The following is a 21,868-nucleotide window of genomic DNA, read 5'->3' as shown; positions in this document are numbered from 1 at the left end:
ATGCTTTCTTCTCAGTGTTCTCTTCTCCAGGCTAAACATGCTCAGTTCTTTCAGTCTCTCCTCATAGGGCTTTGTTTCCGGACCCCTGATCATCATAGAATCATCGAATCATAGAATAGCAGAGTTGGAAGGGGCCTACAAGGCCATTGAGTCCAAACCCCTGCTCAATGCAGGAATCCACCCTAAAGCATCCCTGACAGATGCTTGTCCAGCTGCCTCTTGAATTCCTCTAGTGTGGGAGAGCCCACAACCTCCCTAGGTAACTGATTCCATTGTCATACTGCTCTAACAGTCAGGAAGTTTTTCCTGATGTCCAGCTGGAATCTGGCTTCCTTTAAATAAGCCCGTTATTCCGTGTCCTGCACTCTGGGAGGATCGAGAAGAGATCCTGGCCCTCCTCTGTGTGTCAACCTTTTAAGTATTGGAAGAGTGCTATCATGTCTCCCTCAATCTTCTCTTCTCCAGGCTAAACAGGCCCAGTTCTTTCAGTCTCTCTTCATAGGGCTTTGTTTCCAGACCCCTGATCATCCTGGTTGCCTTCCTCTGAACACGCTCCAGCTTGTCTGCATCCTTCTTGAATTGTGGAGCCCAGAACTGGACACAATACTCTAGATGAGGCCTAACCAGGGCTGAATAGAGAGGAACCAGTACCTCACGTGATTTGGAAGCTATACTTCTATTAATGCAGCCCAAAATAGCGTTTGCGTTTCTTGCAGCCCTATCGCACTGTTGGCTCATATTCAGCTTGTGATCTACAACAATTCCAAGATACTTCTCGTTCGTAGTATTGCTGAGCCAAGTATCCTCCATCTTGTAAATGCGCATTTGTTTCCCTGCTCTGAACACGCTCCACCTTGGCTGCATCCTTCTTGAAGTCTGGTGCCTAGAACTGGATGCAGTACTCAAGATGAGTCCTAACCAGTGCCGAAGAGAGGGGAACCAGTACCTCGTGTGATTTGATATGATGATCAATTTCACTTACTTGCATACAAATTGGTTCTTGCCTATTTAGATTTGCCATTTATTTAGTTATTACCCTCCCTGGTTTTCAGACTGTGTGCTGTAAAATAGAACTCAAGGCAGAACCATTGTTTACCAAGAAGAAATGCAGCCATAACAACAGCTCCATGGGTAACTGTGCTGGTGTATTTTATTAATTATAAGTGAGAACAGCATTTCTTTTTCCCCATGCCCATTATGTCAAATGCATTGAGGAAGGTAAAGTGAGTTGTTTTGCACAAAATATAAACACTTGGCGTATGTGTGCAGTTCACCTTTTACAGGAAATCCCCTGCTAAATCCTCTCTCATCCTTTGAGCCGGAGAATCAAGAATCGGGAACTGCCGCTCATACAAATCAGAGATAAGAAAGGAAGCATCAAAGGCTCTTTGGTGAAGACTTATAAAGTGCTCTCCATTTAAATGGGTAGAGTAAAAAATAATAATAAAAAAGACTCCTTCAAAATCCGAAGCGCTGCACTTATTTGCTTCTGTAACAGCAGAAGGGGCAAGTTGAAAGATGTGGAAACAATGGAGTGTTTGATGGTAAAATCAGAGATGCCCCTGAAAGGCAAGGACATGCAAGAAGATGTCCTATTTTGTAAAGGTCTTTCTGAGCATCTGCTCAAGGATAGGGCTGTGCTTCATCTCAGTCCTGAAGCCCGAATTGGAGTCTTCTTAACCAATAGTTCAGACCCATAATCACTGTGCAACACCAGCATGGAGGACTTTCATGCAAAATGAGAGTAATCTACACTGGAGTCCCTTGAGTTTTGATAAAAAATATTCACATGCAATTGCTGTTCTATGGTCACACATTAATGAATGCAGTGCAGGATTCACCATGTTCATAATATGACCAAGTACCACCGGCCAATGCATCGTGTTGTAACCATGGGGGAAGTAGAAGGAGGAAGGAGGATAAGGCCATGTGTACCTTGTCATTTGTGTTTATAGAATGAGCACATGTTCCATATGCTTCTGCAATTGCAAGAAGTCAGGCTGCTGCTTCAGGTTCCTTTTATTAAATGTCTGGGGAATGCATGCACACCTCCGCAGCTGCGCAGGCTCACAGCTACCATATTTCTTCGATTGTAAGACGCCATCGATTGTAAGATGCACACTAATTTCAGTACCACCAACAGAAAAAAAAAACCTAAGACACACCCGCGAATCTAAGATGCACCCCATTTTTAGAGATGTTTATATAGGGAAAAAAAGTGTGTCTTAGAATCAAAGAAATAGGGTATTAAAATAATGGATTCTGTGGTTATTAGGCATGTGCTCCGCTCCGATTAGAAGCGCAGAAGCAGGAGCGAATTGGCCTGCTCTGCCTTGCCAAGAGGCGGAGTAGAAGCAGACCACAGACCCCTAGAAGCAAGGCGAAGAGAAGCGCCCATTTCCGGAGCGCTCCGGTTTCTGCGTTCCACTTCTATCGCCATCTTGAAACATTTTGCCCATAGGATTGCATTGCGGAAAAGAAAGGGGGATAACTGTGTTGTTTTTGAAGCTATCTTTCTAAAAATTCTTGTGCTTGGAGAGTCGTGGATGGGGGTCATTTTGAGACTACTCTCAGCTCTCTGCGTGGGTTGCACGCTAGAATTTTTTTAAAAAACCAGCGGGAAAAATACCTTTTCCGAAGGGCTGAGGGGCAGAGTCAACTCCCGGTCATGATCACATGATCCCAAAGTTGGAGGAGGGGATAGGCAAAACGGGTAACTTGGGATTCTGGGAACTTCTCTTTCTTAGTCTGAACGGACTTTTCCCAGTGTTTTTTTAAAACAGTAGCCCCACCAAATGCACAAACACAACCTGTGAAATCATATACTAAGCCAATAATAAGAGAGAGAAACACAGCACTGCTACCCACCCTAACTTTGGGGAACAACTGAAATGATGTGGTGCAAGGGGATGAGCTCCCCTAGGGCATCCCATGTGGACGTGCCCCCACTCTCTCCTGTACTTGGAGGGCCATTAGAGCCTTCCAAAGAGAGTAACCCGGTGGAGCAATGCCTATCATGAGTTGAAGTGACAGTTCCACTTTTCAGAGCTGTCGTGGTAGAGCAATGGCTTTCATGAGTTGAACTGACAGCCTTGCTTCTTAAAAGACTGGTTGACCAGTCAAATTGGCAGCTGCTGCTTCCCCCTCCCCTGGGCACGTCCCCCTATTGCTGGTAAAAGACAGATATAGCCTTTTTAAAAAAGTTCTTCTTGTTGTTTATTCAGCAACACTGCTGCTTTTAATTCCACCCCTCCTTTGTTTATTTATTTATTTATTACATTTTATATGCATTACTGGCTTATCCTTGGCTCACTTCCTTATGCCTCCATAAATGTCTGCTGCCTGCCTGCCTGCCTTCCCTCTCTCCTCCCCTGCCCGCCTTGCAGGGATGTTGTGTGTGTCTGGCTTTGACTCAGGGGAGAAGTCCTTCCTGTGCTCACTTGGAGTTTTGGAAGTTCCAAATCAATTTTTCAAGTGTGGAAGAAGATTCATACTCCCCAATTCATGGCATGTTGGGATTTCCTTTGAAATGGCCCCATTGAGATGTTTGCAGGTTTAAGCCCCGCCAAAAAACAGGGGATGATGGGACTGCCTAAGCTATCATGGTGGCGAGTTTGAGATTTCTAATGTGCAAATTGATGGAGCTTATCGAAAGGGGTGTGAATGGGGTGTTGGATTTTCATAAATTCCCCAAAAATCAGGGGATGATGGGACTGCCTTGAGTCTTGGTGTGCATGTGTATCCCTGGATAAGCTGTCATGGTGGCGAGTTTGAGGTTTCTAACGTGCAAATTGACGGAGCTATGGAAAGGGGTGTGAATGGGGTGCCCGATTTTCATAAATTCCCCAAAAATCAGGGGATGATGGGATTGCCTTGAGTCTTGGCATGCATGTGTATACCTCCATGAGGTGTCATGGTGCCAAACTTGAGGTTTCTAACTTTCACAGAAAAAAAGTTATATACTTTTTTAGCTTAATGCAAGCCTATGGGGGGGGAAACGGAGCTCCGATCTGGATCCGGAGCTCCGAGCGGAGTGGAGCGGACATGGGCGGAGCGGGGGTGGAGCGAAGTGGGCCGATCCGCAAATCGCGGATCTGGAAGTGAAGCGGAGCGAGGGGTCCGTGCACACCCCTAGTGGTTATTTGCAGTAATGCAGTTGTGGACAATGATAATTAGCCTCAAAAAAAAAGGCTGACCAACCATCCCTATCGAAGGAGAGAAAATGGAGGACAACCACAGATTTCTTTCTCCCAAATCCTCTCCATCCACCTGAGGTCAAAACTGAAAGTAGAGAAAATGTTACAAAACAGGTTCTACAGCTCTGAAGTCACTACCACCAGTAAGAATTCTAATAGAGTTAGAATGGATACGTAAGTATCCTGAGGATTTTTTAGCTGACAGGAGGGCTCGTTTCACGTCGATGGATGGCTAACTGAACACTTCCATAATAGGAGACGCCGAGGTGAGAAGGAGGAGAAGTTTTGAGATTGACATCTGTGGCTAACCAATAGGCACAGTCTCCTCCCTGTCCCCCCTCCAATCACAGTGCTTAGGGGGAGAGATTGCAAATGATATAACCCATTTTGCCCCGCCCTGGAACTCATTGGTTTGCTAGCTCACGAAGCGAGAAAGAGTCCAAGTTCTGCTCCCCATATGCACTTCATCTTCTCTCAAGATTGCTTGCAGAACTTTCAGAAACTAACCTCCTACAAAAATCAAAGTCCCCCATGTGTGTTGACTCGGTACCATATGCTGAAATTATGGGAGCTGTGTCTAGAATGAAACTACAACCACTTTTCTTCACTTCTTGAAAAATTGATGTTGACTCAAAGGAAGGATTTAGGAAAAATGGCTCACATTATGAAAATAATGAAACCCATTCCATGTAAATGAGTTGTTCCAGGAAGTGATGGTGACTGGCAGGCAGTGTAGATCCATACAGTGTCATGAACCGATATTAAGATACGGAAAAGAATCTTGTGCCAAAGGCTGATCTGTGTACTGCAAGTACAGACGCAACTCAGCCAGGTGTAAAGTCAAGAGAAGAAGGGGCAGCGAGAGAAAAGTTTGCTATTGCTAGTACTAGTATATCTCCTGTTTTGAAGATGGGACTATATATATATATATATATATATATATATATATATATATATATATATATAATATTTATGTTTGTTCTTGTCTGACCTCTCATAAAGAGGGCACACACACCCCGTTTCACCCCATTAGAGCAAATGGTCAGGGAATGCAGCAGATCTCTATTTTTATAAACTGAAGATTCAACATCAGCAAAGTAAAGGATAAAAGGTCCTGTGCAGTTTTGGAAGTGTGTGTGTGTGTTTATAGAAGGGATGGTTTGATTGGGGGATTTTTTTAAAAAATCCTAAAAATCAAGGAATGAAGGGATTTGCTTTAAACTTGGCATGGCTAAAGCCCTACTTAAGAGCTACCAGGGTGCTAAATTTAATCTCTTTAGCTTTAGAAATGGAGCTATATGCATTTTTCTTAATTCTCATTGATGAGTAATCAGGTGGTGTGGAGAGACAGAGGGATGGCCTCTGAAAATTGGAGCAGGGAACCCGCTCCATGGAGCTCTGCCCCAAATTTCAGGGAGGCGCAGACCCGCTCTGCGCAACCCTAGTAGTTGAGGAATATGGCATGTGCCATGTGAGTGAGCCATACGTTGCTGTACTGGTAAAAACGTCCTCTAGATTGGCTCTTGGTCTTGCAACTAGATTTACCAAGCACCTGTCTGCTGCCATGTCATCTGAGTAAACCAATTCTGAGGAAGGGACAAAATCCTGATGGCACTGCTTGGCCCACTTTCTTCCTTTAATTGCTAATTCTGTTTTCCTTTTCTTCCCTTCACTTCCCTTATAAACATCCATCCCAAACCACTGCAATTTCTGAAAGGGTCTCAAACCCTGCACCACCCCACTTTTTCACAACATCTGTTTTACAATTTCCTCCCTGACAGGTTTTTTATAGCCCGGCTGGCTCAACATTTGCTATGAATCGTCTCCACAATGTGCTTTATAGCCAGTCATTTGAGGAGCCACCCGTGACAAACTCACTTACATTAATAACACAATTTGCAAGGGGGTGGAGAAGGATTTAATTGAACGGGTTTTTGAAATACATTCATGGCTTTCTATTCTGCCAACGGCACAGAAATATTACATCCACTCACTGGAAAAACACCAGCCATTTGTTGCAAATAACTCCACACCTTGTGAATTTGCAATTCTTTCACCTTGGAGATGGGGTGAAAGAAACAATTGCATCTCAAAAGCGTCTGCTAAATTGTGCTGATACCAAGGAGGAAAATAGCAAGAACACTTTGGTGAAATGTCAAATTTGGCAATTGAAACTTTGGTGCTGGATTTGGGAGGAAGAATTTCCAATTCCTGAGAACATTCCTGGATGTGTTTGTGTGTGTGTGTCTCTCTCTCTGTGTGTGTGTGTGTGTACTGAGCAAGTAATGCAACCACAGAGGGGCAGAGCAAATCATCATAGGAAGCTTACCCTCAGCTTTGAAGGGCGTAGATTCTCTCATCGTGGGTAGTCTGGCCAAGAGAGAAGCTACAAGAAACATAATATAAGATTGTATTTGAGATCTTGAGTGACTGAACAAGATAGAGACCTTGGGATTGTGGTGGACAGCTCGATGAAAATGTCCACCCAGTGTGCAGCCGCTGTAAAGAAGGCAAACTCCATGTTAGGCATTATAAGAAAAGGAATTGAGAATAGGACGGCCAGTATCATACTGCCTTTATACAAATCTATGATGTGACCGCACTTAGAATTCTGTGTCCAGTTCTGGTCACCACACCTAAAAGAGGATATCATAGAGCTGGAAAAAGTGCAGAAAAGGGCAACTAAAATGATGAAGGGGCTGGAGCATCTCCCCTACGAGGGAAGGTTACATCAACTGGGATTGTTTAGCTTGGAAAAAGGGAGGCTAAGAGGAGATATGATAAAGGTGTATAAAATTATGCATGGTATGGAGAATGTGGATAGGGAGACATTTTTCTCCATCTCTAGGACTCAATGGGGAGATCCCATGAAACTGATTGGTGGGAGATCCAGGAAAAATAAAAGGAAGGACTTCTTCACACAGTGCATAGTTAAATTATAGAACTCACTACCACAAGATGTAGTGAAGACCACCAATATGGATGGCTTTAAAAGGGGGTTGGATAAATTCCTGGGGGCAAAGGCTATTAAGGGCTATTTGCTATCTCCAGTATTTGAGGCAATAAGCCTGTGTGCACCAGTTGCTGGGGAACATGGGTGGGAGGGTGCACCATGTCCTGCTTGTTCATCCCTGGCCAACGGCTGGTTGGCCACTGTGCAAACAGAGTGCTGGACTAGATGGACCCTACGTGTAAGCATCTGGTTTGGTCTGCGAGGACAGTGGACCCCCTTGCACATAGCCCCAACTGGATGTATCTGGCATGTGGGCAGACCCACCTCTGAGTGGGAAAGCGCTTTTTCTGGAGCCTCTGGAAATTGTGCATTTCCCTGGACTCTCTATTGGCTGCTGCCATTAGCATGCCTGGGGGAATTATGCACTTCCTGGACTTTCCAGAAAACACGCTTTCCTGCTGCCCCACCCCACTAGTCCAATGGGGGCATGGAAACGCATGATTCCCAGAGGGTCTTGAAATTGCGGATTTCCCGCTGCCATTAGCCCCGAGTAGGGGAAGGGCAGGCGGTTGCGAAGGGCTCCAGGGTTCATGAGCCTCCCAATCGCTCGGCAGAGGCTCGCACGGCCTGGCTTGTTGGGTTGTCCGTGCAAGCAGAGAGGGGGGAGTGAGCGCTTGCAGGGTGGATGCTGGACCCCTCTGTAAGTCCCTAATCTGTCTATATGCAGTCTCTGTCACTTTCACATATTTTATCCATTATTCTGTTCCATTCCTGCATTCATCTGACAGTTTGTTTAAACACCCTCAAAAGATATATTTAAAATGCATGTGTGGATATATTGAAACTGCCTCGAACTGAACTGTAGCATATGGAGAAGTGAGAAATCTAGTGGGTAGCTAACTGCCTATGCCCGCCTTAGAGGTGCAGATCCAGATTTTCAAAGACTGAATTCCTCAAGCACCCCTAACTCTGTGCTTATACTATTTATTTATATTTTATTCATTATTATGTTTATATCCTGCCTTTTTATATCTTGCAAGGCACCCAAGGTGGCTTACATAGTCCCCACCCCCTGTTTTATCCTCACAACAACAACCTTGTGAGGTAGGTTGGGCTGAGAGGCTGTGACTGGCCCAAAGTCACCCAGTGAGCTTCCTGACCAAGTGTGAACTAAAACCCAGATCTCCCAAGTCCTAGTCCAACACTCTAACTACTACACCACACTGGCTCTCCTAATGTCTAGTTTGTCCCCAACTTCACATCAAAATCACTTAGGTCTGCCCGGTCTCAGTGTCCAACTCTCAGCATTTCTTGTAACTCACAGTTCAGATGATATGCACAGCAAAAGTGTAACTCTTCAAAGCAAAAGAAAAATCATTGAGATCAGTGGATAAGAGGATCTGCAAAAGACGAGCAGTTTATTGATTTGCCATTTACCTGTATTGCCGAAAGCAGAAACCGGGTCACTCTCTCCTGTAGTGTAGATCGCAGAAACTGTCACCATGTATAATCTGTTTGGAAGGAGCGAGTGAAGGGTGACAGATCTGCTCCTACCAGAAACAGTTATCTGCAGAAAGAAGAAGATGTAGGTTTTTGACCTGGCAAAATTTGGTGCTAGAAAATCCACACACTAGTGTTTCACACAGCAAATATTAGTTCTCCAACTATTTCTAGCTGGAGTGAAGACTAAGGCCGTTGCTAGACAAGGCGTTAGCCTGGTGTGAGGCCCAGTCTCCCTCCTGTGTATCCAGATGACGCACAGGGGATTCCGGGGTCAGGCCGGGCTAACGACTCCCTTAAGCCGGGATAAGCAGATTCGCTTATGGCCCGGCTTTTCCGCAGCCCCGGCCTGAGGCTGGGGCTGCGGAAGGTCTAGCAGGGTCCGTGGCTTTTCAGCTGCTCGATTACTCGTGAGTAGCTGGGAGAAACCACGGACTGGGCACAGCGCTCATAGGAGCGCTGTGCCCATCAGGTGGGGGGGAATCACAGGGGGGAGAGATGGGGGCGGGGGAAAGGCCGGACCCGGCAGGAGAGAGGGGGGAAAGAAGGATGGGCACGGGCACGGGCATGATGGGCGGGGGATGGGGGAAGGAGGATGAGGGACAGGTCATCGGGGAGGGGGGAAAGAAGGACGGGGGACAGGGCATTGAGGAGGGGAAAAAATAAGGACGGGGGACAGGGCATCGGGGAGGGGGGAAAGAAGGACGGGGGACAGGGCATCGGGGAGGGGGGAAGAAGGACGGGGGACAGGGCATCGGGGAGGGGGGAAAATAAGGACGGGGGACAGGGCATTGGGGAGGGGGAAAAATAAGGACGGGGACAGGGCATCGGGGAGGGGGAAAAATAAGGATGGGGACAGGGCATTGGGGAGGGGGGAAAGAAGGACGGGGACAGGGCATCGGGGAGGGGGGAAAGAAGGACGGGGGACAGGGCATGGCGGACGGGGGTAGGACGGGTGAGCGAGCGGGCAGGGGGCATCAGGCATTGTGGGGGGGGGAAATCAGGGGCAGGGGGAGTGGGGACCCTATATTTATTTTTAAAAACACTTACCTTCTCTGGAGGTGCGTTCCTGCGCACACGGCCCTTTAATTTAAAAAAAATGGCAGACGAGATGGGGCTTCCCCTTGCCCCATCACGTCTTACGTGTGGAAAAGGGCGATGGCGCACGCTACCTGTAGCACGCCGTCGCCCCGACTCCCGGCTGGATTATCCAGTAGGTCTAGCAAGGCCCTAACAGAAGTTATGCACCATTGCAATGGTGCTTTTCAATTGCAAAGCACTTAAAAACCTTTATTATATCTGTCCTTTATCATGTTTATATCTTGTCGGTTGGTTGTCAGAGTTGCTCAGGGCCATGTGCACTGCATATCCCAACCACATTGCAACCCAGTGGAGGCTGGTGGCTTCAATGTCAGTGGGGCAGTGAATCCACTCCGAGTTTCGGTCAGAACCAGACAGAGCTCTAAAGGAATCATCTAAGGTGCAAAGCACCTTTGATAGCTCCTTTAGAGTTCTGATTGGTTCCGACTTACATCTGGAGCGGATTCGCCACCCCACTGACATCAAAGCCACCAGCCTCCTTTGTAAAAACACTGTGACTGAATTCAAGCTGAGAAAGAGTGATTGGCTCAAAGTCACCCAGTGTGCTTCACAGCTTAGCTGGAATTTGAATCTCATTGGTTGAAGGTTAATCCCCAATCCAGGACGAGGCCAGCATGGTGGGTAGAATGTTAAACTAGGGATGGGAAGGCACATGTTCAAATCTCCCCAAAGCAATGAAGCTCACTGGGTGACCTAACTCTCAGCATAACCTATTGTATAGGGTTGTTGTGAGGAGAAAATAGGTGGTGGTGGTGGTGATAGTAGGGAAAGCGTATAGGCCCCATTCAGACAACACACTAAACCATGCTGCTTAACCACAACATAGTTAATGGAATGCATTAAGGTTAATGTATTCCTGAAAGAAAGGCAAATGCTATTTTGGGCTGCATTAATAGAAGTATAGCTTCCAAATCGCGTACGGTACTGGTTCCTCTCTATTCAGCCCTGGTTAGGCCTCATCTAGAGTATTGCGTCCAGTTCTGGGCTCCACAATTCAAGAAGGACGCAGACAAGCTGGAGCGTGTTCAGAGGAGGGCAACCAGGATGATCAGGGCTCTGGAAACAAAGCCCTATGAAGAGAGTCTGAAAGAACTGGGCATATTTAGCCTGGAGAAGAGAAGACTGAGGGGAGACATGATAACATTCTTCAAATACTTAAAAGGTTGTCACACAGAGGAGGGCCAGGATCTCTTCTTGATCCTCCCAGAGTGCAGGACACAGAATAATGGGTTGAAGTTACAGGAAGCCAGATTCCGGCTGGACATCAGGAAAAACTTCCTGACTACAAGGCCATCAAGTCCAACCCCCTGCTCAATGGATTCCTGCATTGAGCAGGGGGTTGGACTCGATGGCCTTGTAGGCCCCTTCCAACTCTGCTATTCTATGATTCTATGATACTGTTAGAGCAGTACGACAATGGAATCAGTTACCTAGGGAAGGTTGAGGGCTCTCCCGCACTGGAGGCCTTCAAGAGGCAGCTGGACAACCATCTGTCAGGGATGCTTTAGGGTGGATTCCTGCATTGAGCAGGGGGTTGGACTCGATGGCCTTATAAGCCCCTTCTAACTCTACTATTCTATGATTCTATGATTCCATTAACCATTTTGTGGTTAAGCAGCATGGTTTAGCATGTTCTCTGAACCAGGCCATACACTGCCTTGAGTGACCTTGAGAAAGAGAAGAAAATAAACAACATTCAGTACCGCACTGTCTTGCTGTTGAATGTGCTATCAAGGGAGGCCCTTTTGCACTTACAGATCTTAGAATGTGTTGCAAAATGTTTCTTTTACTCTGGACTTCAACTGTGTTTCATTCATGTTAGATTTCTTGCTCTGAAAGTAATGTGGTTGAGTATTCATGTTTGTTTGTTTTATTGCAGAAATGTATGAGTTTTATTATCATAAGCTGCCCAGAGATTTGTGGGATTGGCTGAGTGATAAATTAATTAAAGAAACCACCCAAAAATTCTGTGACAGTATTTTTTTCTCATTTTACTAAAGGGGCCAAGAGAAAGGACCCAAGACCACTAAAGTCCTCCAAAGCTCTCTCCCTACACAAATCATAAGGAAAGCCATGTTGAATTAGACAAATTTTGCCAGGTCAAAAACCAGGTCCAGGCCCGATTCAAAGTGCTGGTATTGACATTCAAGCCCTAAACGGTTTGGGGCCAGGTTATTTGAAGGAATGCCTCCTCCCATATGTACCTGCCCGGACCTTAAGATCATCTACAGGGGCCCTTCTCCGTGAGCCCCTGCCAAAGGAAGTGAGGCAGGTGGCTACTAGGTGGAGGGCTTTCTCCGCTGTGGCACCCCGGCTGTGGAATGAGCTCCCCAGAGAGGTCCACCTGGCGCCTACACTGTACTCCTTTCATCACCAGCTGAGGACCTTTTTATTCTCCCAGTATTTTAACACTTAATTTTAACTTAAATGTAAATTTTACTGTTTTAACTCTGTATTTTAAGCTTATATCAATTGTGCTGCGTGGTTTTTATCCTGGTTGTGCTTTTTATACTGTATTTTGTATTTGTGCTTTTAACCTGTTGGTTGTCTTACTATGATTTTAATTTTTGTGAACCGCCCAGAGAGCTTCGGCTATTGGGCGGTATAGAAATGTAATAAATAAATAAAATAAAATAAAATAAATAAATAAATAAATAAATAAAATTATCCAATTCCACATTCTGTTCCCACAGTGTCCAAATGACTGCCTGTGGAAACCCACAAGCAGCACAGGTGTGGAATAGGATCCTCCCACCAATGTTCCCCAGCAGCTGGTACTGAGAGGCATACTGCCTTTGACCGTGAAGATAATATATATAGATAGATAGATAGATAGATATAGATAGATAGATATCAAGACTAGTAGACATTGGTAGACATTGGTAGTCTTCTCTTCCATGAATTTGTCCAGTCCGCTTTTTAGAAGATAAGAACTACCATGCTGGATCAGACCAAGGGTCCATCTAGTCCATCACTCTGTTCACGCAGTGGCCAACCAGCCATCAGCCAGGGATGAACAAACAGGACATGGTGCAACAGCACCCTCCCACCCATGTTCCCCAGCAACTGGTGCACACAGGCTTACTGCCTTGGATACTGGAGATAGCACACAACCATCAGGGCCAGTAGCCCTTGATAGCCTTCTCCTCCAGGAATTTATCCACCCCCTTTTTTAAAAGCCATCCAAATGGGTGGCCACCACTACATCTTGTGGTATTGAGTTCCAGAATTTAACTATCCACTTTGTGAAGAAGTCCTTCCTTTCATTTGTCCTGAATCTCCCACCAGTCAGCTTCATGGGATGACCCCGGGGTTCCGCCTACTTTGGTGGCCATCACTGCATCTTGTGGGAGCAAATTCCATCATTTAACCATGCAAAAAAGTTCTTCCATTTGTCTGGCCAGCATCTCCCACCAAATCATACCATTTCCTGGTGCTTGTTACCACTTTCGGGAGCATAGGTGAGTCTGTAGTGCTGGACAGCTCCTTCGGGTGGATTCCAGCGGACTTGTAGGCTGCTGGGGGTCTCCGAGTCGACAAAGAGGTTCGTCGGTGGGTTCTTGGCAGCTGTAAGAAAACAGAAGTGGGGGTGGAAGAAGGATTGTTGCTTTGTAGACGTGGCAGCCGGGCCTCCCTCAGGTGTCACTGGCAGATGAAACAAAAGGCACACAGATCCATATGGCTGTTCTCTTACCTGCCAAGTTGGGACTGTCAAGTTTTTCAGATCTCTGTCCCTGTCGATAACCACCCCCTTCAGGGGTCCCCCTTTTCAGACCACACTGCTAGGCTGCAAGACGCTGCCCCTATCTTCACCCAATCATACACAGGAGTATTCCTTTTTTCATCCGTGAAATGTTGGGAAGGTAGGCATCAGTGGAGGCTGGTGGCGCTGATGCCAGTGGAGCAGTGAATCCACTCTGGGTTTCAGTCAGAACTCTAAAGGAGCTATCCAAGGTGCTTCTCACCTTGGATAGCTCCTTAGAAGTTCTGACTGGTTCTCACTGAAACTTGGAGCAGATACATCATCCCACTGACCTTAGAGCCATCAGCTCCCAGATGTCTCAACATGGCTGGACTTGGTGAGTAGGCCTTCCAGATTTCTGAGCTTGAGAATTACTAGACTAGATTCCAGACATGGGCCTCGAGCCCCACACTCACTATCATGACTCACAGAGGCAAGCCAGCTGCAGGCAGTACACTGTCATTTGGGTCTTGGTCAGCAGAGAAGTGTGGGGTTTATGCACCTCCCCTAAGCAAGGTGTGAGATAGATCCTTGTGCCAACAAATTCAAACCTTCAGGATCTCTTACTTGGACCTGGGTAGCTGTCACATGCTATGGGCTGACTATTTTAGGTCTGGGGAGCCTCTGGCCCTGCCAAAGTTTTTGGACTTCAGCTCCCATCAGCCCCAGCCAGCTTGGTCAATGGAAAGTAGGCATGTCAGAGGGATCCGTTTGCAGGGTGGAACTCAATGAGTTTCCCTTTGTCCGATGCCCAAGACGTCAGTTCATTTTCCACTGTGGAGCCCGACTCTGTCTGCAGTGAGTTGGGCCGGTTTGCAAATTTTCTGTCTTGTTGAATTTGCGCAGATTATGGCTGAATTTGGGGCAAATTTGTGTAATTTCTGCAATTTGTGCAAATCTCTGTCTGTGCCACTTATGGCTCAGCACACACACACACACAAACACAAAATCTGCACGAAGTTCCCGGAGTTTGGAGGAAAAGCCATGGTTCCGCCCACAAATGCAAACCGAGTCAGGCCTGCCGCGGAACTCTGTCAAGCCCAGATTTCCCAGGGACGGACATCCCTGATGGTAAAGTTCATCAATGCCCAGAGGGCTACAAGTTCTCACGCCCTCATTCTATTTGAAGGTGTCATCTTTTTCAAAATTGGTCCCTGCCAAATCTAGTTTCAAGACAAAGAACCATAAAGAGAGAGAGACAGACAGACAGACAGATAGAAAGACAGAGAGCAGGGGGATTGAATATGCCCATCACAGCACCTGGAGAGCAGACTGAATGGGAAGTCACACAGATCACCTGGCCCCAGTCTTCTCCCCTATGGTGAGCTGAATTGTATGTCTATTGAAATTATAGTAATTATTTCTAAATTTGCATCTATGCATATAAATTGGCATGTACAAATCTCTGTCTTCTTTTGTTCCGGGTTTTTTTTTCCTGGTGATGCCTTTCCTTCCCCCCCCCCCTTTTTGTCATGTGGACACTGTAGGTGGTAAGATAAAAACTAGGTTAGTTTTCAGTCAGTGTGCCAACCCTGGGGAAGAGGAGAGAGACAATCAAAGGCATTTCACACGTTTATATCCTTAGGATCCCAAGAGTAAGGCTTTCAAATTAAATTCAGACAAAGAAGAAGAATTAAAACGGGTTTAGTTCAGCCGAGGCAAATTGATAGCGATTGATAGCAGCTGCGAATTCCTGAATTAAAATTAAGATAAATTTCATTTGCCTGAAGTCAAATGCCCACGCTGATAATCTGTGGTTAGGTTAGCATGTGAAATACAGAGTTGCAGGTTGCCTATGTTTTGTTGTTATTTATTCGTTCAGTCATTTCCGACTCTTCGTGACTTCATGGACCAGCCCATGTCAGAGCTTTCTGTTTAACCCACTTTGTTCAGTGGGTCATTCTCCCAGGGAAGTATTATGATGGGCCTGTTCAGACAACATGCTAAACCATAGTTAGGCTGCTAACCCTTTTGCAGTAAATGGTTAGTGAGCATCTTTAAACAGTGGTTATTTATTTATTTATTTATTTATTTAGAATATTTATATACTGCTCCCCATTGAAAAATTTCCGAGCGGTGTACAAGATGAAATGAAAATAAAAACAGAATAAAACAGTTAAAACAAATTTTAAAAGAAGCAAATACAGAGATACAAGGCTGCATATTAATGAAAGGCTTCCTGGAATAAAGATGTTTGCAGGAGGCGCTGAAAGGAGTACAAGGTTGACTTCCAGAGGCAGGAAATTCCACTAAGTCATAATGTTTAGCTCAATATGCTTAACCACTATGGCTTAGCATGTCTTCTGAACAGGCCCTTTGGATTGCTGCCCAAGAAAAGAGAGCCAGTGTGATGTAGTGGTTAGAGTACTGGACTGGAAGACCCAGGTTCTTGGCCATGCAGCTCAGTTGGGTGACTTTGGGTCAATCTCTCAACACAACCTACCTCACAGGGTCGTTGTGAGGACAAAATGGAGAGGAAGAAGACTTTGTAAGCTGTCTAGGATTCCTTGCAAGAGGGGAAAAGCCATACCGCCCAGTAGCCAAAGTTCTCTGGGTGGTTCACAAAAATTTAAACCACAAAGTACAGTGTAAAACAATATAAAAGCTTAATACTACGATATAAAAGTACAACCAGAATAAAACCTAGCAGCAATGCAGAGATTTAAAATACGGATTTCAAACAGCAGAGCTAAAAGATAGGCTTGAAAGTATGTCAGACATCTCTGGAGGAATCTCAGAAACCAAAGGGAGGGGGGGGTGAGCATTTCTTCCACTGATCCAGAAGGGCTGGAGGTTAATGCTAGCGCACAGTTGCTTCCCTTCTCCAATGACCAGCAGAGGGCTCCTGCATCTTTAACAGCTGCATAGAAAAGGGAATTTCAGCAGGTGTCATTTGTATATATGGGGAACCTGGTAAAATTCCATCTTCACCACAACAGTTAAAGCTGCAGGAGCTATACTAGAGTGACCAGAATTAAAAGAGGGCAGGGCTCCTGCAACTTTAGCTGTTGTGATGAAGACGAAATTTCCCCAGGTGCTGCATTCATACAAATGACACCTGCTGAAATTCCCTTTTTGATTCAACTGTTCAAGATACAGGATCCCTGTCCTTTTCATAGGGTCACCCTACGTTAATAGGCGGCGATTGGGACTCTGGCAGCCACCAAAATGGTGGCTCTGGAACTTCCGTGTATTTAATACTAGGTAAATGGCCCCTTGATGGCCACCAATTACACAATAGTAAAAATATGGATGGTCTGGAGCTGCAATTGTTCTGCACAATAGCAGCTTGCTTTGAATCGAGGCCGAGTGACCCCACGGTTTCGTCAGGTGCTCACCAGGCTATCTAGAAGCTTGCGTGGTGCCACAAGCAGAGGTGGGCAGAAGCTCTGTGTGCACCCATTGAAGCTGGTGCAGGTGAGATCATCCATCTCTAATTGTCAGCCAATATCAGTAACTCCATGCGTTGCCCTGTCTTATTGTCTTTTTTCTTTTAATTATTCTTGTTTTGGCCTCCTTGTTTGATTGTTCACAAGATGTTGGCTTTAGCTAGACCTAAGGTTTATCCCGGGATCGTCCCTGCCTGTTCCCGGGATATCCTGTGTGTCATTTACATGAACAGGGATGTTGTTGTTTATTCATTCAGTCGCTTCCGACTCTTCGTGACTTCATGGACCAGCCCACGCCAGAGCTTTCTGTCGGCTGTCGCCACCCCCAGCTCCCCCAAGGTCAAGTCCGTCACCTCCAGAATATCATCCCTCCATCTTGCCCTTGGTCGGCCCCTCTTCCTTTTGCCTTCCACTTTCCCTAGCATCAGCCTCTTCTCCAGGGTATCCTGTCTTCTCATTATGTGGCCAAAGTACTTCAGTTTTGCCTTTAATACCATTCCCTCAAGTGAGCAGTCTGGCTTTATTTCCTGGAGTATGGACTGGTTTGATCTTCTTGCAGTCCAAAGCACTCTCAGAATTTTCCTCCAACACCACAGTTCAAAAGCATCTATCTTCCTTCGCTCAGCTTTCCTTATGGTCCAGCTCTCGCAGCCATAGGTTACTACAGGGAATACCATTGCTTTAACTATGCGGACCTTTGTTGTCAGTGTGGTGTCTCTGCTCTTTACTATTTTGTCAAGATTTGTCATTGCTCTCCTCCCAAGAAGTCAACGTCTTCTGATTTCCTGGCTGCAGTCAGCGTCTGCAGTAATCTTTGCGCCCTTGAAAGACAAAGTCTGTCACTGCCTCCACGTTTTCTCCCTCTATTTGCCAGTTACCAATCAAGCTGGTTGCCATAATCTTGGTTTCTTTGAGGTTTAACTGCAACCCAGCTTTTGCACTTTCTTCTTTCACCTTCGTCATAAGGCTCCTCAGCTCCTCCTCGAACAGGGATGACCCCGGGATAAATCTTAGGTCTAGCTAAGGCTTAGTGGCTTCCATCAAATTCGCAGCTGGTGGTTCGCTTTCCTTACTGCAGAGCAAACCTGGGCATTTCTGACTTGGTTCGATGAAGCTGTCTGAGAAGGTTTCTGTCCCTCTTTCCTGTGCTGAAAAAATGGCTGCTGTGAAGCCAGTTAGAGGGCTGGTTGCTTTCCAGCTGCCAGGGAGACGGTGAGTCTTGGTAAAGGCGGTGGGGTGGAGAGGCAGCTGGAAGAGTTACCTCTGGGGCTGGGAATTCAGGCGAGTACAAGGCCTTTGAGGAGCCCAATTGCTTAGGTGACCGAAGGGAAGCCCCCACTGACTCTCTCTGAACCTGGAAAGGAACTGCTAAGATGAGGCGGCAGTCCCAAAAGACGAACACAAAACTGTACAGAGTGTATCCTGAGGCGGCATGTATATATGATCAAAGGCAAAGGAGAAGAACTCAATAAACAATGCCGGGCTTGTTTTGTGCAGCCGCTTTCTTCTGTCAGGCTAAAGGAAGATGCAGCTCTCATTTCTTTCTTTGGTTCTCGTGCTAAATTTCTAGAAAAAGAAATGCCGGAGTTCATATCGGGGCCAGCCCTATCATTAGACAGAGTGAGTTGGTCACCTCAGGCAGGAGATGATGGATGCTGTGGAGGGGGGGGCAGCAATAGGGTGACCGTATGGAAAGGAGGACAGGGCTGCTGTATCTTTCACAGTTGCAAAAGGAATTTCAGCAGGTGCCATTTCTATGCAAGCAGCACCAGGTGAAATTCCCTCTTTATCACAGCAGTTAAAGCTGCAGGAGCCCTGTCCTCTTTTGTATCTGGTCACTCTAGTATAGCTGCTGCTGCTTTAACTGTCGTGATGAAGAGGGAATTTCACCAGGTGCTGCATGCATAAAAATATGACACCTGCTGAGATTCCCTTTTCTAGACAACTGTTAAAGATACAGGAGCCCGGTTCTTTTCCATATGTTCTTCTTAGGCAGCAGTGGCAGCCTCTGGCTATTGGGCTTGGTTGGAGGTGAGGAAAGTAAGGATAGGTGAAACTCTCAACCCCAATTTTGCTCAGGTTCTCATTGCCTCCCTGCTGAGTTCATTTTGTTCCATTTTGACATCTGGCTGCAATTTTTTTTAAAAAAATATGCACAAAATCTGTAGACTAGTTTGTGCCCATTTTTCAAAACACATGCACTTTTGCACACATTTTTTCAAATGTTTGTTGTTTATTCGTTCAGTTGCTTCCGACTCTTCGTGACTTCATGGACCAGCCCACGCCAGAGCTTTCTGTCGGCCGTCGCCACCCCCAGCTCCCCCAAGGTCAAGTCCGTCACCTCCAGAATATCATCCATCCATCTTGCCCTTGGTCGGCCCCTCTTCCTTCTGCCTTCCACTTTCCCTAGCATCAGCATCTTCTCCAGGGTATCCTGTCTTCTCATTATGTGGCCAAAGTACTTCAGTTTTGCCTTTAATACCATTCCCTCAAGTGAGCAGTCTGGCTTTATTTCCTGGAGTATGGACTGGTTTGATCTTCTTGCAGTCCAAGGCACTCTCAGAATTTTCCTCCAACACCACAGTTCAAAAGCATCTATCTTCCTTCGCTCAGCCTTCCTTATGGTCCAGCTCTCGCAGCCGTAGGTTACTACGGGGAATACCATTGCTTTAACTATGCGGACCTTTGTTGTCAGTGTGGTGTACACATTTTCAAATGTCCGGGTTTTTTCAAGCATTTTCCCCACCGAATAAAGCCTTTTTGTGTGCATTTTCCAATTATATGCAGTTTGCCACACTATTTCAAATGTGCACTTTTTTCCAAGTGTATTATTATTATTATTATTATTATTATTATTATTATTATATCATTATTATTATTATTTATATACCGCCCCATAGCTGAAGCTCTCTGGGCAGTTTACAAAAGTGTATGCATAAAAAATTAATAGGACTGCAAACGACATTGCAAACTTTAGGAAAGTATGGAATTCCAAGTCTAACTGTGTTCTGGTTAGTGTTTGGCTTAAACAGGAAGTTGATCAAGTCATACATACAGTGATGTTGTGAGGGTAGGACTTCAGAGCTGAAGTCTGGAGGCCTACGAATGAGAACGGCTTAATACATCTCTGACAGTTGAGGCTGGTGGCTATGATGTCAGTGGAGTGGTAAATCCATGCCAGATTTCAATCAGAACAAGTCAGAACACTACAGGAGCTTTCCTAACTGAACTTGGAGTGGATTCACCATCCCATTGACATCAGAACCACTGACCTGTGATGTAATATACCTTTTTTCTTTACCATGTATTTTATTTTATTTATTTTATTTATTTATTGCACTTATATACCGCTCCCATAGCCAGGGCTCTCTGGGCGGTTTACAGAAATTCTAAAATTAAGATAAAAACGTATATACAAAATTTAAAATTCTAAAACACAGAACATACACACATAAAGCATTAAAAACCGTTAGAAAAAACTAAACATGTGGGTGATTAAGATGTACCGCCATATGCCTGGGCAAAGAGGAAAGTCTTAACCTGGCGCTGGAAAGATAGCAGCATTGGCGCCAGGCGAGCCTCATCAGGGAGATCATTCCATAGTTTGGGGGCCACCACCGAAAAGGTCCTGTCCCTCGTTGCCACACTCCGAGCCTCTCTCGGAGGAGGCACCCGGAGGAGGACCTTAGATGTAAAGAGCTTCCCCCATTAAGTCCAGAGTCTAAAGCTATTTATCTTCATCCACTACGTACAGTTCATGTGCTGCATTCCTATCAGCGGCGAACCCAAAGTTTTGGAGGCCTACATTTGAAAACAGAGGCCATAAGACTCGAAGGACGGACAAGGGCATAGCCATTCCCAGGGTGCAACATTCCTCTTGCTAAACATATGCCTGCAATAGAAGTCTAAGCATTTCTTTTCCGCTTCCATCAGGGCCCGGGGTAACCTTAGAATGTTATATACTGAAGCTCTGCACCGCTCACGTGGGAACTCATTGATTCCCCTCTTTTTGTTTGCGGTGTCTCCGTTTCGCTGAAGCTAAACCAAAGAATTATCGACTCAATTTTGCTCGAGGCCATGGCTGTTCTCCAAGCCGCCAAGGAGAGGCAGAAGAGGTTCGTCACTCTGAGACGTTGACCTACATATTATCGCTTGCGCATAATAGTAGGCCAAAGGTCAGCCCTGGGGCCTAGTTGGAGTTCTTGAATACTTAATATTTCCAATAAAATAGACTTTTAAGAAACATAAATGAGACACAACCCTCTTGAAAGGTCTTCTGTCGGAGCCCCATATATTTCAGGAGAACATCCCAGATTCGTAATCCCATTCTGAATAGATAGAAGACCATCCTGTTTGCCAGTTAATGCAAACCAAAGTTGATGTGCACTTCTGAGCGGGGGTGCCAGGCGAAAGAGACAAAATGACAAGAAAAAACACCCCTCAAAAGCCCCAGAACCACACGGCTAAATGTTATTACTTAGGGTGACCATATGAACAGGAGGACAGGGCTCCTGCACCTTTAACAGTTGTATTGAAAGGGGAATTTCATCAGGTGTCCTTTGTATGCATGCAGCACCTGGTGAAATTCCATGTTCATCACAACAGTTAAAGCTGCAGGAGCCCTGCCCTCTTTCATACCTGATCACTCTACTATAGCTCCTGTTGATTCTCTTGGACCTCTCAGTGGCTTTCGGTGGCTTTCGATACTATCGACCATGATATCCTCTGGATGGGTTGTCTGGGTTGGGAGTTGGAGGCACTGTGTTGCAGTGGTTCCACACCTACTTGGATGGCCCTGTCCTCCTTTCCATAGGGCCACCCTATTATTGCTGTGACCCTCACCAAAGAGCTCAGGAGATTGTTCAGGCTCCATTGGGTCCTACCTTCTCACCGTTGAACCAGCCTCCATGGGGTAGGTAACCAAATTCTGGCTATCCCAAGCCTCAAAATGGTGGATGCATTAGGGTGACCATATGAAAAGGAGGAC

At 45.9% G+C, this 21,868-nt stretch overlaps 1 protein-coding gene across 1 annotated transcript in view; it reads right to left on the bottom strand.

The window, feature by feature from the left end:
* Positions 1-21,868, bottom strand: part of COL20A1 (collagen type XX alpha 1 chain) — a 171,380-nt gene that overhangs the window by 83,554 nt on the left and 65,958 nt on the right. The window contains exons 18-20 of the mRNA XM_063142885.1: positions 13,175-13,317; positions 8,587-8,716; positions 6,526-6,582 (exon numbers count right to left, since the gene is read on the bottom strand). Coding sequence (XP_062998955.1) covers positions 6,526-6,582; positions 8,587-8,716; positions 13,175-13,317 — 330 coding nt within the window. The remainder of the gene's footprint in view (positions 1-6,525; positions 6,583-8,586; positions 8,717-13,174; positions 13,318-21,868) is intronic.

Source organism: Elgaria multicarinata, chromosome 1, assembly GCF_023053635.1.
Source record: "Elgaria multicarinata webbii isolate HBS135686 ecotype San Diego chromosome 1, rElgMul1.1.pri, whole genome shotgun sequence".
Lineage (NCBI taxonomy): Eukaryota > Metazoa > Chordata > Lepidosauria > Squamata > Anguidae > Elgaria > Elgaria multicarinata.
The sequence above is the reverse complement of the archived record's forward strand: the minus strand, read 5'-3'. Positions and strand labels throughout refer to the sequence as shown.